This window comes from Limulus polyphemus, unplaced genomic scaffold (assembly GCF_000517525.1).
Source record: "Limulus polyphemus unplaced genomic scaffold, Limulus_polyphemus-2.1.2 Scaffold113, whole genome shotgun sequence".
Classification (NCBI taxonomy): domain Eukaryota; kingdom Metazoa; phylum Arthropoda; class Merostomata; order Xiphosura; family Limulidae; genus Limulus; species Limulus polyphemus.
In genome coordinates this window covers 903,241-922,945 of record NW_013665723.1, presented here as the reverse complement: position 1 = coordinate 922,945, position 19,705 = coordinate 903,241, and the positions used below count along the sequence as shown (strand labels likewise).

The following is a 19,705-nucleotide window of genomic DNA, read 5'->3' as shown; positions in this document are numbered from 1 at the left end:
CGCTTTACAGGGGACAAGGAATCAGTGATAGTGCAAAAAGAAAACATCGATATATCGTGAAAAAAAAAAGCTTAACATTAACTAAAGCTTTAAAGCTACTGGATATAGACATAAGTTCTAAAAACAATGAATACTTTATTTGAGGTAACTTGTATATTTGATATTAAATGTAACGTAGTATTTAATGCACTGCACTGTATCGTGTTTATCCTGCTGGCATCCACAAACGTTTGGACCTCGGGTAAATTTTCAGTCTTGTTTCGGCCATGTGGTGAAACAATATCTTTATATTCTTGTAAGTTATGCGTACATCATATGTTTTTCCTATTAAATTTTTCATAAGCGACAGCAAGGCAAATTATTGACTAGAGGGTTTTTAATTAGTCAAACATTTCTCGTATAATCTTTTTACAAAACAGTATTTTATATATTTTATCATTAATTTATTGTTTACTTTTCTATTACTTATAAGAAAAATAACAAGAAACTGTCAATGTTAGTCAAAGCTGGAGCGTAATCGTACATGTAAATATTTTGGCAGTATTTATTTATTTTCATTAGCATTTACAACTTATACATGTCTTTTGGTGACTCAGCGGTAAGCTTGAGGCTAAAAATGCTGAAATTCCTGGTTCCATTCCCGTGGCGGGCACATCGGGGATAGCCCATTGTTTAGATCTGCACATAAGCAAACAAATAATCTAAGGTATACTTGAAGAAGAAAAGCCTAACCGTATATATCATGAGTACACTAATCACGATTTTTATGAACACAGATAAGTAGATAACTGAATACTTATTCTTACAGTAAAGCATATATATATTGTAATGTTAAGTAGCAAACCAACATAGAAGTCATTGAAATAAGATCTGCAGTTTTTGTAATTATAAACAATAGTATTAAAAATTATGAATTTTAAAATGAAGTTGGGATCCTGCTATAAATAATAATGAAACAAGAATTAAAATTAGAATTACAAATTTATTTTTACCATTTATATTATACACACACACACACACACACATATATATATATATGGATTTTTATCGGAATATTAAAAGCGGATACCCATAGACCAGTCAAGTAAGCTGGAGAAATCTTGTAGCGATAGTCCAAGCCATCTAGGCGCTAGTCCCGCTGACGTGATCAGGTAAGTAGGTAGTAGACGAAAAAGTTGTTGTTTTATAAATTTTTATACTAGAAATATTAGCGTCCTTTTTAGCGTAATATTAGTATATGTGCGCATAATATATCGTAACCAATACTTTGAATGATCGGTTTTTCGCTTATAAATTCGACGGGATGGTTTTTCGGCGCGTGAATTATTTGTATTCCTTGTCGATCCCTACTATTAAGTACTACCGTACTTAAAATTAACCCAGTATGTATCGAGAGTTATAAAAGGATTAGAAAATCGTTGTATTAACAACACAAAAGAAATACGAGAGGTTAAACAAATATGTATTTAGTAGGTGTTATAGAGTAATGATGGATAACATAGAACAGATTTTAGCATAATTGAACAAATACATATGTAAAATTAATAAATTATTTCTAAAGACACATATTCTATATAAATACCTTTTCCAGGAACGAACCAAAACGGATTTAGTAAAGTAGCTAATTAGTATAAAGTATTTACCACTTTAACTACGATGTTAAATACAGGGTGAGACTTGTGTGCATTTCATATAAGAAAGCGAAATTATTGTTTTACATTAAAATTAAAGTTTCACTTTAATTCTTTTATGAATGTGAAAGTTTCATAATATTTTCATAAGTAAACGTTGGAGTTTCACGTTAATAATTTGTAAGAAAATGGAAGTTTCACATTTTTTGTTTTATAGAAAGCGGAAAGTTTTACTTTTTGTCTGGCATGAAAATGGAAGCATCATATTTATTTCTCAAATAAAACGTTTAACAGTGCTTGTATTTTCACGTTACCTTCTTCTGAGTCTGCAGCTGTCACTGTGATTATTTCTGAGTTAAGTGGCTCATTCTCAGCAACGATCACTTGGTAGCTAAGAGCTGAAAATACAGGCGAGTGTTTGTTGTCTCCGGTTATGATAAATGTAATTACGACCTCCGATGACTTGGGGGGTACTCCTCTGTCTATTGCCCGCAGCTTCAGCATGAACCATTGGTCTTTGAGTCCTAGGAGGCTGTCTCCAACAGTCACCCATCCTGAGAAAGTTAACGTTAGCTCATTAATGGGTGTCAAGAGACTAATTAAAGTTCATAGATAAACGAATGAAAAGACGCTGAAGTTATAAGAACGAAATGATATTTACAACTTCACAGGATTTTGCTAAGATAAATATTATTCATCTGTAATTGTTCATGTATTTCAATCAAAGGTCACATAGTTCCATTGTTTGTTGCTACACGATTTCTCGCTTATTAAGAAACGTTTATCGCAGAAATTTCAGGTGGAACAAACTATATTCTGTGCTCGATATACAATCATCAACAATAAATATTAAAGATAATACATCATGATGTTAATTTAGTTAGATAGTTTGCATACTCAAGGTAAAGAAGTCTCGAGACAGTACTTAACAAATTAACACGTTCTGACTTGTCTCTCTCTTGATATATATACATATATGAATATATGGTAATAGTAGTAACAAACATTCAAAAAACGAACTTAATATCATCATATTTAAGTAGGCGAAAGTTATCAACAACTACAAAACAATAAAGACAAAACATAAATAAATACATTAAATGACATATGACAAAATGACCTATAAAGTCACAAGTTGTATCACTGAGTACCAGCGTTCAAAAAGCGTTGAAGGTAGTCCGTCTCTTGAATTATACACCAATGTGGGAAAGAATCTTCTAGTACACATGCTTATCACTCGAAATTCCCGATTTATTTCAAAAGCACAATTTGTAATTAAACGTTACCTTGTACAATTTTTATAATACAGTGTTAAGTAGAATAAGCATAAGGGCTAAAGACTCAAAAATATGAGTAGTGATATACAATTTATCCTCTCATGTAAAAAAATATAAATATATTACAATTCGCCTATTATTTCACAGAAAAATTCTTAAAAACACAAAACAGCAAATTATAAACTACGGAAAAACACAAAAATCAGTAAGTAAAATAATGATACAAAGAACTACCACAAGTTGTGTAGCATTATATTTTTATAAATGCAGTTGAAATATATTCTGTATTTTATTTGTCTTTAGTTGTCGCTGTTTTAGAATGTTGGCGCAAAGCTATATAAAGGCTATCTGTGTACAGCCGTTTCACGCTTTTACTTGCTACTTAACAGCACCCACTATTAACTCTTGAACTACTTTTGCCCCACCGAACAATGATATTTGGCAGTCACTTTTATTGCGCACCCACAGCCCCAAAATGTGGAGCGAGTTTTTAAAGCAACGGGGCGCAAACCATGAATTTTTTGGAGTCACCATTTTGGCACGCTATATAATACTTGGCTACGCCAGTTCTATTTGATTTCAGAGACAAGCAGTACGAATAGATTAAGGTTATCATTGAAACTTTTCTAAGACAGCGGCTTTGACGACTTACTACTATAGGATCTAAATTTGTCACAGTTTTATATATTTTTGGTCGAATTTATAGTGATAAGAAAAAAAAACGTTCAATAAGTTATACAATTATTTATTTGTATTAAATATATATATATATGCACGGAAAATTTAATTGCAATATTCAACTAGTATATAAATTTTAACGCTGCTAGATGTTTCTTGAGGAGGAAATAACAATAATTATAAAAAGAAAGCTACTTGTACTAATGATGTTTAATTTGTATCTGTAGACGCAGTTTTGCAGAAAACCCTCGTAGTTGAGGATATAATAAAACAGTTAATTTTAAACGGTACATGAAATTTTAGGCAAATATCATCCATCGATCCATTTACAAAAGAATATATAAATATATATCACAATCTATACGTAATACACATATTACAGAATAATTTAAAACACACCTGAATCTAGGAAGATAATAGATTATTCCCATTTCTAATAAATTGAACATCTGTTACTTATAATAATTTTGTGGTACATAAACATATATAAGGTTATTAAATTGACACAATCGAATCAACTACACAATTTGAAAACAAAATAAGCCAAATCAATTCTTTTTGCTGATATATTCTGAGCACTTTTCTCAAAGTCACTAGAAACACTTAGTTCAGCTGGTACAGCACTTTCAGAAATTAGAAAAAATTACATTATAATTTTCCTATCTTGTACACAGAGCTACAAATATTAGGAACTACGTATGGTGTAAACTATATAAACCATTGGTCATTATTGCATTCATGTACCGCCGAACTCTTATCAATATTGTATAAAAGTGCTATAAGCTATCTGAAAGATGGCTTTCCATTATCTAGAAATTCATCGTTTATTTTCATACGTTTCGTAGATTATTTTTAATTTAATAGTGAGAAAAAAAGGCAATACATCCTGTTTTGTTAACCATACGACACATTGTCATTGATTAGCTATTTATAAGTACCACTTACGTGATCGTCATGAATTAGTGTCTTAAATATTATATATAAGTACTAACATTTTTCATTCAGGTGTAATATAAGCTATAAAATTAATTTAAAATTTGTTACTGAAGATAATAGAGAAGGTTAGTTTTTCGAGAACAATCGGTGTAGTGTATTGCGTTTTCACACAAAATGAACTTAAAAGCTTGGTTAATTGCTGGTTGGTACTTTGTAACTAGTGTTTTAAACGCAGATAAATATACTAGCGAAGTGCTAGTAGGTCAATTAACTAACGGAAGATATATCCTCTAGTATCATCGTCCAACCAATAGCAAGTCAATATCAACTTAACATATAGGAATGAATAGAACATGTTATTTTTTCTAGAATAATAATACAAGTTCATAATATAATTTCATCGAAGAGAAAAATTATAATTCGTCTTTTTTGGTTACAGGAGATGCTCGTAACAAAATAACGAAAACTGCATATAGTGGCACATTTTATATTCAGTATTTGTTGTGTGAATCTGATATTTAATAGATATTTAAACCGAAGTATATATTCGGTAGCATGTGATATTCCGTTTTATTTTATGAAGAAGATCCTCTTATAGATTTGAAGTGCAACCAAATAATCTCACTGAAGTTTAATGATATATAAATGTAAATGTACTAGTTGTGATTCTAGGTACACTAGGTGGTTAGAAACACGAAAAAAAACATGCAAAGTTAGTGGCGAATAATGTATTGAAGTGTCTTGGTGAATGTGATATTTTCACATCACACAAAATACTGAAAATATCTTCTAGAGGACGTAAGAAAACAATTTACGTATGAAAAAACCGTGTTTATTAAAAAAACCGAATCCAGAGGTGAACGAGATGGGTTCATCAACAAGGTTGTTATCAACGCCTTAAGGATTATTAAAAAAAACGCTTATTTTTCACATTTATGGTTTACAAATCTAAACGTTTAAACAGATCTATAAATTATTAAAAAAATCGGTAAGTGCAATAAAAAAACCCAATAAAAACAACATATATATATATATATATACTTTAAGATAAAACAGGTTCTATTATAAAACAATGTAATCTACTACTTGCTGTTTTCATTGATGTGACAAATATGTAATAAACACAGTAACCATATTTATACAAATCTAGAAATGTTATACTTTGAGGGGAATGAAAATTGCCTGACAGTAAAGACATTGTAATTTCACACAATCTATTAGAAGAGTTTTTAATGCATTTTTTATGCTTTTCGAGCCCGAGCAACAAAATAACAGATTATTGAATTAATCAGTTAAAAAGTAGGAAGAAGGCTATCGTTATCTTATATCATCTTGCTCTATTGCCTGAGTTGAAATTCATCTCGTTATTTCATTTCTTTGAATATCTTTACATATTCACGTATTATAATTGTTTCACAAGCAGAAATATCAGTAAACCGTCGAGAAGTCAATACAGATTGACAAAACGATTAGTTTATTAAATATTTAAACAATCTGCTTTTCATTATTAAACGAATGATTCTTTAAAAGGTCTGTAAAACGATCGGAATCATGTGTATAATTATATTGTTACCTCTTTCACTAATCTAGTTAATGTGGCGCAGAGCACTTAGAAACTATTTGTAACAGCTACGGCTTTTTCTCTATTATTTGATTTCCACATACCATAATGTTTTACGAACCTTATTCTTACAAGATTGATCAAAAGCATATGGTTTTAAAACAATAACAAAGCATTTTTACATGGCACGCAGAAGCGTTATTGTATATTACAGAAAAGTATACTCAGAAAAAAATCAAATAATATTTCAGAAAGTCGTAAGCATAACAATAATACTCAAAATATTGTCATGGTAGTGCCAAAATCAGTAGATGAAAATAAAGTAAGGCAGATATTTAGAAGACAAATGAACGTGTCGGTTTAAAGTAAGATGTATACAGAGAAGAATGACTAAAATGTTGTTGTGAAATACATCTGGTGAAGATAGAAGTTTAAACTAACCTGTTGATTTATGAATGTTAAAATAATCCGTTCCATTTCCCCCTGCTTCTAGGTATTCAATTTCTGCATTTATTCCCACATCCTCGTTGTCTTTGGCAATGACTTGAAAAACAGAACCCCCAACTCTTATGCTGTCCGGAACCGGAGAGAAATAGTAAGGTTTCTCAAAACGAGGAGGATTGTTGTTGGAGTCCACAACGTTAATCACTACTGTAACTTCTGAAGACAGAGGAGGTTTCCCTTGGTCTGTAGCCCTTACTTGAACTATGAACTGGTTTTCTGGAGAAACCCTAGACGAAGTACGTTTATAGTATATTACTTGCTTGCTCAGAATTTCGCCCGTTCCAGGGTCAATTCGGAAGAAATCAGAATGCGTTTTAAAGAATATGTAATGAATGAATTAGGTCCGTGCTTGTCCTGATCGGAAGCAGACACTTGTCCAATAAATGCAACAGCATGTTGAAGCTCTGGAAAATTAAAGGTGTAAATATCTTCCTTAAATTCAGGTGCGTTATCGTTTACATCTTGAACAGAAATAGTGAGTGGAGTCTCTGCTCGCCAGGAACCGTCCACGGCTGCAACCTTTAAAAGGTATTCGTCCCGCATTTCTCTGTCCAACTTACCGGCTACAGAGACGTTTCCTGACAGCGGATCAATATGGAACTTTTCTCCAGGGTTATCTGTAAAGCTGTACGTAGCATTTGCATTCATACTAATGTCCCGGTCTGAAGACGTTACCTGGATGACAAAAGATCCTAGCGGCGCGTTTTCGGTGACATTGACACTGAAGAGCCGCGTGAAGCGTGGAGGATTATCATTCTTATCTAAAACTGTCACAAACACAGTGGCTGTACCTGTTTTCTCAGGTAAGCCGTGGTCAACAGCCTCAACAACGAGTTTATACAATTCCAAGGACTCTCTGTCGAGTCTAGCGTTCGTGAAGATCTCTCCCGTTTTGGAATTCAGGATAAAAGGGTTTTCATAACTCCCAGACTCAACAAATTTGTATGAAACTTTTCCATTTTCTCCTTGATCAACGTCTTCTGCATGAACAACGGTCACAAATTGTGGTGGATCTTGTTCTTCCATGACAGTAGCATTAAAAACTTCTGAATTAAATAATGGCATGTTATCATTGGCATCTGTAACCTGTAAAGTCAGTTTGACAGCAGCACCAAGAGACGGATAGTCACTATCTCGTGCTTCCACCCAAACTTCGTACTGATGCATCATTTCATAATCCAAGCCGCTGGTGATGCGAACTTCTCCAGTTTGAGAATTCACAGCTAAGGCTTCCCCAAGGTTACCACCTGCAATGCGATACAATATAGTTCCTTTACCTTCAGGTTTAGGGGATGTTGCCGAAACGGTTGTCACTACAAGATTCTCCGTTGTCTCTGAGAAAACGAAACTTCGGATTCCTGAACGAAAGCGTGGAAAAAGACTTGTGGGCTGAAGGTAGACTTTGACGCTTGTATTGGCCGAAAGGGGGGATGTACTACTATCTGTAGCGTAAATCTCTAATTTGTATCCTTCTTCTTTACTGACCAGCTTCTCGACTAGCTTGACTACTCCAGTGTCTTGATTGATTTGGAATTTATCAGCGTCCATTCCAGACAGATGGTAAACTAATCTACTGTTTACACCAACGTCAGAATCATGAGCTTGAGCTCCAAAAACGAAATGCCCTAGTACAAAAATAATAATAATAATCTGTATTAAGAACTGTTTAAGAAATTATAAAACATAGTAAAATCTTGGAAAGGTGAATTTATATACATCAGTAAAATATTTTAGCGATGTAAACCGATAAGAGACTGACGAAAGTTTAAGTATTTGTCACAAATGTTATATTTGTACACAAATAAATTAACTCCTACTTCGAAGTATCGAAAACCTAATTATCATATCATATCCTTTGTAATTAGAAATATATTAGAAAAAACGTACTTAAAAATTCATCTCAATAATTTAGAATATATATATATATATATCAAAACCTTTTAACTTGAATAAAAAAGAACATCTTTGCATCTAGAACTTTATCTCTGATAAGGGAAGTATACATGTAGTTGGACTTACCACCTGCTGCACTATCGGGAATGTAAACAAGGAAACCATCTTCCATAAACGTAGGTTTGTTGTCATTCTCATCTTCCACGTGAATCGTAATGTTAACACTTGAGGAATGTTCAACAGATAGTCCACTATCCCTGGCTACTAGGGTCATCTCATATTGGTCAGTTTCTTCTCTGTCTAAGGAAACTCGGGTCAAGATGGCTCCCGTAAGAGTATCAACAGTAAATTTATCGAGATGATCTCCAATCAAGTTGTATCTAGAAAAGATAAGACGAGACAAATATTTTCTCTTTCGATCAAGGATGAGTGTATATTAATTATTGCAAGTAGCAGTATTCTAAGAGTTTATTTATAAATTACAAAATATGTAATTTTGAAATGCATTGCTCTTCATCGTCTACTGCAAAAATAATCAAAATGGCGGAAGTATACATTTTATAAACCAACCTATAGAAACAGTATTTGCAATATCAGAATAAGTCTGTCAGTTTTTCAATATTATATAATTACGTCCTAAGTGCGAAAATAAAGTGTTGAGTTCCTATCTACTCGCTACAAATAGTTTTGTAATAAATATTCTACCATTATTAAGTAAAACAGTGTAAACCAAATTCCTGGTATATGTTCGAATGTTTGTTTGTTTGTTGAATTTCGCGCAAAGCTACTCGAGAGCCATCTTCGCTGGCCGTCGCTAATTTTAAGATGATAGGCTAGAGGGAAGGCATCTAGTTAACATCACCCATCGTCAACTCTGGGGCTACTCTTTACCAGCGAATAGTGGGATTGAGTGTCACATTATAATCGCCCCCCCCCCTTGGCTAAAAGGACAAACGTGTTCGCTGAGGGGATTCGAACCCATGACCCGCAGATTACGCCCCTAACCACCAGGCCTCACGCTCAATTGAAATCCAATGTTTAATATATTTGTGAATATTGATATACAGTATATTATAAAATCAATTTAAAGAAAAGGTTTTAGCACAGTTTTTATTAATAGTAAAAATGAGCTAGCTTCGAAATTTCTAAGACGTTTGTAAGTAGGTTATGTCACTTTTTTATTTTATACTGTTTTAATCAAATCTGGTAACAAATCAACGATAGCTCATCTATATTTCATGATAAATTTTTGGTCTACCAATACAGATACAACGATGCTACTATCACATAACAAATATGAAATCACATGAAGGACATACAACATATAGATGAGAGTATAACTACAATTATCATTAATATTTGACCTCTCATATAAAGAATAAAAAGATAGAATTTGTTGTAGTGAAAGTGTTCCAGAAATTGCTTTGGATCTTTTAAAAGCTACTGGATGTTGTTTACTCTTCAATGACAAAAAATCAATATTCAGATAGTACACCTAGAAAAGCCTATAAGATTAACATAAACTACTTGTGCTCTCCTGAGGGGTTCAAAGGTCCAAGTGTACTGATCCAACAACTTCGTTGTCCCCAAGTGCTTCTTCTATATCCACCTCAAGAGGGCATGTACCCAAAAACAAAACCGTTAGGACATCCGACACATTTGACCCCGGTAGTTTGTGGGTGGGGGTATAAATGCAGTTTCAAATATGGCACTCCAGGATCCCCAGGGCGGGGCTAACAACACAAAATCAGATTCCAGATTTGGGTTCAGCAACTCTGAAAACAAAGTGCTAGAACCACCTTCAGCTACACGAAGTTCACTAAGAGTGTTTAAGAATTTTCGAAATCCCAGTGATGGTCTGTGATTATATCTTCCTTTGGAAGATTTTAATACCTATTCTGTAAGATCGAATCTTACTTGTTTCGCATTAAACAAGCTTCAGGTTATCTAAGAGAGAGAATGAGTTTCTTACGAGCTGATTTTTTTGTAGGTTAAGAAATCATAATTTTGTTCTAAAACTTTCGATTTGGTATTTCAAATCAAAATTACATCTAAGTCGAAACTGAATAAAACTTACCAATTTTCCAATACTCAGAATCACTTTTCACTATAGAAATTCACGAAGCATCATAAATACTTCTAATAAGATTTTAATTTTGAAAAATAAGATCATGGTTTTGTTATAATGAAAATTTAATGGAATTTGTGAAAGCATGCTCGTAGTTTTCAGAGTAATTCACTATGTTCTGTAGAAAAAAAAAAAGAAATGAAAAAAATGTAGGCTCCTGGTAGCAGTAACAATTCAGAAAATTCAATAGTTTGGTGATATTGTGTGTTACTTTATCACTGATTTGGTGTGAATTATCTCATACCATTTATTTTTGCTGTAAATTTGTTCGGTCTTCGAAAATATGTGCATCAAAAAATTCCATGTATCATATATGTATATACAAAAGACTTAATGAGCAAAGTACTTCTAAGATCTAGTCATTTATACACACCCTTTACAAGTATACATGCATACACACACACACCATTTTAGAAGTATACGTGTATATATATACACGCCATTTACAAAGATACATATATATATATATATACACACATATACACGCACACCTATGTATGCTTATAGATAGATATTATATGGTGTAAAAGATATGATGAAGGCTAGACAATAATTGTAAATGGGGTTGCCATGTAAGATGCCCTTACAATTATTTTTATTCATACCTAGAAATGCCATAAATTATCCAACCCTATTATGTTCACGAGGTGACATCAACCAGAGCGTCTCAACTCAATCTCTCTGGGAAGACAAACACTTTTTCTTTGCAAATGTGTCCAATTTAGTAGCGGCAAGGACACACATCAGAAACCCAACAGTGATTCGATAATTTTCCGACCTAGGATGTTTCTAGCAATTAACCAAGGAAGATTGATTGATTGATAAAATTTCGACATTGAGATTTAGATGAAATGCGCTACGCACCTGAGAAGCCCGTTTCTTCCTGAATCTTCATCAGAAGCAGCGACTAACAGAACCTGGGAGCCAGCCGCCAAGTTTTCCTTCACGTTAGCCACGTAACGACTTCTCTCGAACGTGGGCTTATTGTCATTCACGTCACTGACCATGACGGTCACTGTTCCTGTACCAGTCTGGCGAGGAGTCCCTGAGGGAAAGAATGACAAGCTTCAGTTCCTCTCCTGCTCAGATTATGTTTTTTTTTTTGTCAAGAGATATGTACTTATTTCTTAAGGAATAGATAACCTGACAACATATCCAAAGCTTTAGTAGTTAGAAAATAGTTGAGCACGTAATGCAAAATTTAACGACATTGTTCGGCAAGTTAGCTGGGTTAAAGCTTGGCTTAAGTCCTCCAGATTATGCTATATATTACGTCAGGCAAAGGTATTTACTAAATTCTATAGTAGTATATGATTAGTTGCTTTTTAACAAGAATACAATTCAAGAAGTGAGTAATCTTACGCTATGTCTCTTTGAACAATTAGGATTAACATTGACACTTGCAGTTATTGAAAGGAAAAAAAATAAAACCTATATGTGTTTTAATTTGGTGTATTTTTTTAGATATATTGATTATTTATAATATCTTATTACTGAAGAGGGTGTGTTCTCTATTATATTTTTCATACGGTCTTAATGCTGTTTCCCTTTTTATTTCCACAAAATATTGATCCACTCATGAATATTCTTTTAACTATTTCAAAAACGTTTACGCAGGGTATTTCATTGATTAAAGAAAATCCATATAGGGGGGAGGTTAATAAGAAATATATATACATATTACAATAGACAATCAAGATCAGATAGACCCTTTCCCTCCTTAGTTGTAAGTTTCTCACTTCAGTTGTTTTCAGATCACAAAATATAATAATGCTATGCTTTTATCTCTCTAATGAGCATTGTTTACATGTTCAATGTCTTTAGATAACAATTTTTTTTGCTGTTGTAATATTTAGTTGAAGCTGATTTTTCCCACTTCTGTAGCTGCATGCCAAGTAAACGCTAATGAAAGTGGTGCGTGGCGCCATCTGTTACATACAATTTATATACATTACCAAGCAAATATACTTTGTTCGTTTGTTTTTGAATTTCGCGCAAAGCTACATGAGGGCTATCTGCGCTAGCCGTCCCTAATTTAGCAGTGTAAGACTAGAGGGAAGGCAGCTAGTCATCACCACCCACCGCCAACTCTTGGGCTACTCTTTTACCAACGAATAGTGGGATTACCAGTCACATTATAACGCCCCCACGGCTGAAAGGGCGAGCATGTTTGGTGTGACAGGGATTCGAACCCGCGACCCTCAGATTGCGAGTCGAGTGCCTTAACCACCTGGCCATGCCGGGCAAATATACTTTGAACAAGAATTAAAGTATCCAAAAAAAGTGATCTATTACATCTTACAATTTCTTAACTTTAATTATATTGAACTTGGAAGTCTTCTAAAGGATATGAAAAATTTCAAGTTCAATGGTTGTTTAGAAGCAAAATTTCACGAAAATCATCTTTGCTAGGAAATGATCAATTACATTAATGAACAAAAAATCATGTTGTATGAAAGATACAATTCTAAGAAAAGCTGGCCTACAATGGATTACATAAATTGTATAATAATAATAATAGTTAAAATCTCAAACCGTGAATGCAGTTTAATGTATGTTGTATGACATCCTTTTCACTAAAAACAATATTAACTTTCACATGAAAATTTTCGCAATCATTATTATTAATATTAATAATAATTAATATTAATTTAAATAATAATATTAATAATTAATTAATATTAATCTAGATAATTAATATTAATAAATAATTAATATTAATTTAGATAATAATATTAATAATTAATTAATATCAATTTAAATAATAATATTAATAATTAATTAATATCAATTTAAATAATAATATTAATAATTAATTAATATTAATTTAAATGGTATATACATCCTAGAAGCAAATATATAGTACTTTATTATTTAGATTTCAAATGACATAGAAACGTAAAACACAACAAAATTCTTCAATACATCATTTTCCCCCATGATAACTGTTAACCATCGAGGCATTACGTAACGGATACAAACATTTTCAGAGGAGCAATCGTCTATTGCTTATGAAGAAATTCTATTTTTATGATATCTTTATAACATGTACATAATATGGTATTTTCAACTAGAACGACATCTTACGCAGATCAGAAACCCCGAGATTCAGGCACAGCAGTCCTTAATCTAGAACGTTTGACTAGAAGGAGGGAAAACATTCAGAAGCTTCCACGGATACTCTGAACCGAAACAAACAGCATCCATAAAATATGTATGTATTTTAATTCAACAAAACAAAAGCAACATCAATTATACTTTCATCTCTTTCAGGCTGCTTTGTTCTCCGTATCCATAACAAAAATGAAGGTACCTTTGTTTACGTAAAATTGATTTGACTAGATTTCTAGACAACCATAAAACCAAACGGAGTTGCATTACAGTACTCCACTTTCACAAAGTATAGTCTGGGTGGTAAAGATTCTATGATATTTATTTGATGACTATATCACGTTATTCAGTAAAATTTCCTGGTTTTTAAATTATTTGATATATTGATATAGTCTTAAACATAGTTTAGTATAAGATAATTTTTAAATAATATGCAATTGAATTGTAGTGTACTTTAAATTTGGTATTTTTATTACAATGAAATATTTAGTTAATTCGATGGGTTCCAGGTCACATTGTTTGAGAAAGTAATCTGGTTGAATATTTATTGCTGATGCCCATCATTGTTTAGATTATACAGGTATTAGATTAACATCATGTTGCCCCTTTAGGCCATTTATGTGATTGTTGTTTGGTGTAATAAAGTTGAGTATTCGAAACAACTGAGTATCTGACGTACCATCTAGTAAAGCGAGTATCTTATAGGTAGCGCGTAGTTAACAAGATTTTTGCTTTCAGTAATTCATACCTCGTAGCCGTGGCCTTACACCATATATTTAAAGGTCCAGTGGGGTCTAGGGTCAAGAAATAAAACTTTGTCTGTATTCAACTCCATATAGAAATGAATGACTAGTCTGAAGTTAAAGGCTGCAAAAACAGACATTCCATGGTACACCCATCGTTGATTGACGACGTCCTCCTCCAGCGAATGGGTAGATAGAAGGGTAATTATACAAGCATCTTGAGCATAAACCCGCCCGTCCGAGGAGGGTGTTCACCTTCAAGGTATGTTTTCCTTATATTTTTTATCGGACTTGTCTTACAAAAATGGCAAATTCTAAATTAATTAACTCAGGTAAAATAGCTTAAGCAAACTATTATGAAGAACTTGTGAAGCATTATATTTTAGTTAGATATATGAAAACTGGATACCTTCTTAGCAAGTAAGAATTCGGAAAGACTACAATGTTTTAAGTAAATTAGAATATGTCTATGCTATAATCAAAACGTAAAATAATGAGTTAGATTAAACACTAGATAAATAAATAAGCCATTACAAAAGCAATGAAGAAAATAGTTGTAAATAATATTTTAGTTAATGCTGTTGTTTTGTTTTTGACCAAAGTAATCATATAAACATTTAATGATAAAATCGAGAAACCAATCCAGGTTTTACCTGTGTCCATGGCGAGTATTGTTAGTACGTGCTCTGCTTGTTGTTCTCTGTCTAGCTTCTTCATCGCGGTAATTTCTCCCGAAGTAGAGTTGATGTTGAAGAGATGTTTGTCCCCGTCCTTGATGAGATAATGTATGTGAGTATTGGGTAGTAAGTCTGCATCCTGGGCCACTATGGTAAAGATGGGAGTGGGGACGTGATTCAGATTTTCCATTACGTGAACCTCATAGGGAGAGTTTTGAAACTTTGGTGGATTGTCATTAATATCTGTCACCACTATCGTCACAGTAGCAGTGTCGTATCGAATGTCACCGGCGTTGTCTTCTGCTTGCACCGTTAATATATAACGATTTTTCCGTTCATAGTCCAGATTTTTGCTGACTCGAATAGTGCCCGTATCTTCACTTATGGTGAAATCGTGATTGGGGTCACCAGAAACAATAGAGTAGCGGATCTGACCACTCAGACCTTCGTCTTGATCAGTAGCTGACACTTCTACTACACTCAGACCTATACTTGCATTTTCTGATACTGAAGCGCTGTACTGTGTTGGATCAAAGAATGGATTATTATCATTTTCGTCGAGAACGTCAATTACAATGTTCACAAATGTTGATCTTGGCGGAATTCCTCTGTCGTTAGCCACTACCCGGAGTTTATATTGTGACTTGACCTCTCTGTCCAAAGGACCATTAACTCGGAGAAGTCCGTCCACCGGACCAAGAGTAAACTTATTTTCCGCAGTTGGAATAAGGCTATACTCGATGTAACTGTTACGCCCCTCGTCTCTGTCAACGGCTTTCACCGCCATGATAACTGTATTAGCAGGAGTATTCTCGAAGACTGATGTTTTATTTGGGGAGATGAATTCTGGTGACATATCGTTGATGTCCTTCATTATGATTGTAACCTGTACAGTGCTTGATAATTGTCTCTCCACAGGCCATGCTTGATCATTAGCGCTGATTATCAAATTATATAGAGACTGAGTCTCTCGATCCAACGGCTTGACTGTGAAAATTGTTCCATTTGGAGAGATATTAAAGTGATAATTTTCATCTCCTTCCACAATGCTAAATACAATAGCCCCATTCGACCCTAAAGAATAATAGAAAAGAACCATTAAAAGTTATCTAAAGATTTATTGGAAACTCGAACCACATAGAGGAGTCCAGTTATTAGTTGTATATGGTTAAATTATTTCTTTGTTCTCCAATTTTCAAGAATATACTTTATTGTATTTTGAAACTTTCTTCTTGACAAGTCTAATTAAATAAATCAAAAACGTTGAATAATGATTTCCAGGATATTACATTCTAATCTATCTTTTGTCTCCTGCAGGTTATTGAAACCGAAACGGATAAATTAAGAGGGATTTAAAACAACAACAAAAACATCTACAGTTAACGTGGTTCTTAGCACAAATTTTAAGCCTAATGGTTTCTAGTGCTTCATTAGCTTTCGGCATTTAAACCGCAACAATATTTTAGCAATATTTGAAAAATATAGTATTACGTTACGATGTAGTTTTTTTTAAAAAAAGTGATGAGTTAAGTAGAAAATTTACATTGTCTATCATTTGTGGAATAAAATCTGCGAATTTTAAAATCCGAGCATGAAACAGGTCAAAGTGTCAATATCTCTGGGGACGAAAACAGAAAGAACGAGCAGGTACTGTATATCAATGCAGAGTGCCTTCGTAGAATTTATACTATGAACTATGTGTTTCTTTGTTAAAAATTGCATGTTACAGAGAAGTAAGTTTACAACATTACCATTACTAGTTTTACACAATACGATTAATAATGTTAAAAATTCTAAATCTTTAATAATGATGAATTAAAAGATACACAATTTAACAATAATAGTAATAATAATTCTTTCGTGCTCTTATAGTGCTGACAGGCTAAAAAGTTCAGAGTCGCAGACATTTCTTCCCGATGTTTCGATTATGTACCTCTATTAAGCAGTAGCAAAGTCTATATATATCTTGCTGTTGATTGCATTAATATCTGTACAATAATCCAGTAACAATGATGCAATTCCAAAATATTATTGATTGAAGCATTATATTTATTTATTTTTTGAAGTATAAGATCACGAACTGATTTTGAAAAAAAATTACAGATTATTCTTATCACCTAGAAATATTGGCATACTTGCATTTATAGTCTCAATATATCTGATGAACGCAATGGCCAAGAAACGTTGATTTTGATGTATAAACTTTCTAAGTGGTAAAGATAAAACACATTTTGCAAGAGACATCACGTGCAAGATTACCACTTCTTTTTAGTGTTATATACATTATGGTAATTAATGTATGGGCAGTTAAGTCTCTAAACATCGCATTGAATTCAAGGGTTGTATCTAGATAATACACACACATATTGGTGTATGAATATAGGTTAGTTAGAGTAATAATTCACTGTTGTTCTTGTAATTAAACATTAATTTCCAGTTTCTCTTGTCGAATGAACTCTTTATGTCCTATGCAGAAGATAGGGAAGTGAAATAGAATATAAATATTTTGATTCTAATTCCTCTAGATAACAAAGAAATAAGCTAGGCTAGAATATGGTATTTACCGAGGTTTTCTGTAAGAGTAGACATGAATAACTTACCTGAGTCCAGATCAGTTGCACTGACAGTGATAATACTGGAGCCAACTGTCACGTTCTCATACACTTCGTCACTGTAACTCATGGGATCAAATAGAGGGGCGTTGTCGTTCAGATCCAACACGTTGAAATAAACTGTAACAGTACTAGACAAACTTGGATGTCCAGAATCTTGGGCTTGGACGATAAAGATGTAATGCTGTACCTAAATAGTAAAGCGAACAAATGATAAACACAAAGACTTTCGGTTTGAAGCTTAACAGCGTACAAGAGTTAGGACAATAAAGATTTAATGTTGTACTTATAAATAAAGAAAGTGAACAAAATCCACAAAGAACCTGGGAAGAAGCAATGATACTGTTTATTTAAGTTAAACAAAGCGAATGGATCTGAAATTTGTTTTACCTGTGGTAGTAAAATATGTCCTTTATTTTTACGAGTAAACGTTAATTTTCTGTGTTTTGCAACGTCGACTATAAGGCTACGTTATTTACATAAAACTTTTTTGAGAATTATTGCTTTCCGAGCAATGTGAGTTTAATGAAACTAGTTTGTTTGTTTTGGAATTTCGCGCAGAGCTACACGAGGGCTATCTGCGCTAGCCATCCCTAATTTAGCAGTGTAAGACTAGAGGGAAGGCAGCTAGTCATCACCACCCACCGCCAACTCTTGGGCTACTCTTTTACCAACGAATAGTGGGATTGACCGTCACATTATAACGCCCCCACGGCTGAAAGGGCGAGCATGTTTGGTGGGATGCGGATTCGAACCCGCGACCCTCAGATTGTGAGTCGAGCGCCTTATCCACCTGGTTATTATATATGTAATCTTTAATCACAGAATGTAGTGGTCTTTGACATTGTCAATAAATTTGCATTATTCAGTTTTAACAAAATATTTCGGGGAATACCATTTATTTTACTTATTTTTACTGTAAGTTAACAGTGATATGGTAATTCACAGAACACTTTATTGACAGCAATTTATATTTTGTCGTTGCTTTTAATTTCTTGCACTGGAATAAATTGAAAGATTAAGCAATAGATTTAAAGCTCAATAATAACTGCAATATTATGATTAATAGTTGTTACAAAGTATTTAGGTTATGCAAATTAATAATATGAAAACACATCTTTTCCATTTCTAGTGATTACCGTAACGTCTTGTTTCAGTTACTAAGAATTAGAAAAACAACAATAAAAACATATTAACTTTTATTAAAAACGTTTTAGTACTTTATGCTAAGATGCCATAGAATTAACAATATGAACATTTCTGGCAGAAATCCAACAAACTTTTGACTGATACAAACAAAACTATAGAGTAATTATGAACTACAACCAGCAAAACGTTCCCCGTAATTGATTTTATGAACTGATTAATTTGATACCAGAAGATAAGTTGACACATAGTAGCGATGTATATAATTGAACTTTATATCTTTTGTTTGTTTTGGGTTCTAAAACTTATAGTATTTTCAGATCGTTCAGGGAACTTATGTTACGGTAATAATCTAAATACGTCTTTAAAGTTATTTATAGTTTTTGTGTTAATTATAATGTACGGTTCACTTATTAAAACCATAATAAATAGCGCTTACCATTTTTCAATTATTAACAATACTTTTGAGTTTCGTATAAATATGTTTTAGATAATAATGTATATAAGGACTCCATACATTGAATTTCACAGCCAATTATTATGCAGTAAAAACAACAATATACATATTCGATGACGAGGAACCCACTTTGAGACTAATAATGGCTGGAGACGGCTTAAATGGGTAATGAAGAAAAACTTTAATATAAGCTTAACATGACAGCAAATGTACAACGTTTCGACAAGGTTTTGTCATCATCAGGTACCTGATTGGTAAAAGAGTAGCCCAAGAGTTGGCGGTGGGTGGTGATGACTAGCTGCCTTCCCTCTAGTCTTACACTGCTAAATTAGGGATGGCTAGCGCAGATAG

General features: G+C 33.1%; 1 protein-coding gene across 1 annotated transcript in view; it reads right to left on the bottom strand.

Moving 5' to 3' along the window:
* LOC106471517 (cadherin-related tumor suppressor-like) overlaps positions 1 to 19,705 on the bottom strand; it is a 140,258-nt gene that overhangs the window by 23,475 nt on the left and 97,078 nt on the right. The window contains 7 exon segments of the mRNA XM_022401017.1: positions 1,946 to 2,185; positions 6,525 to 6,896; positions 6,899 to 8,212; positions 8,607 to 8,860; positions 11,473 to 11,653; positions 15,116 to 16,213; positions 17,740 to 17,941. Coding sequence (XP_022256725.1) covers positions 1,946 to 2,185; positions 6,525 to 6,896; positions 6,899 to 8,212; positions 8,607 to 8,860; positions 11,473 to 11,653; positions 15,116 to 16,213; positions 17,740 to 17,941 — 3,661 coding nt within the window.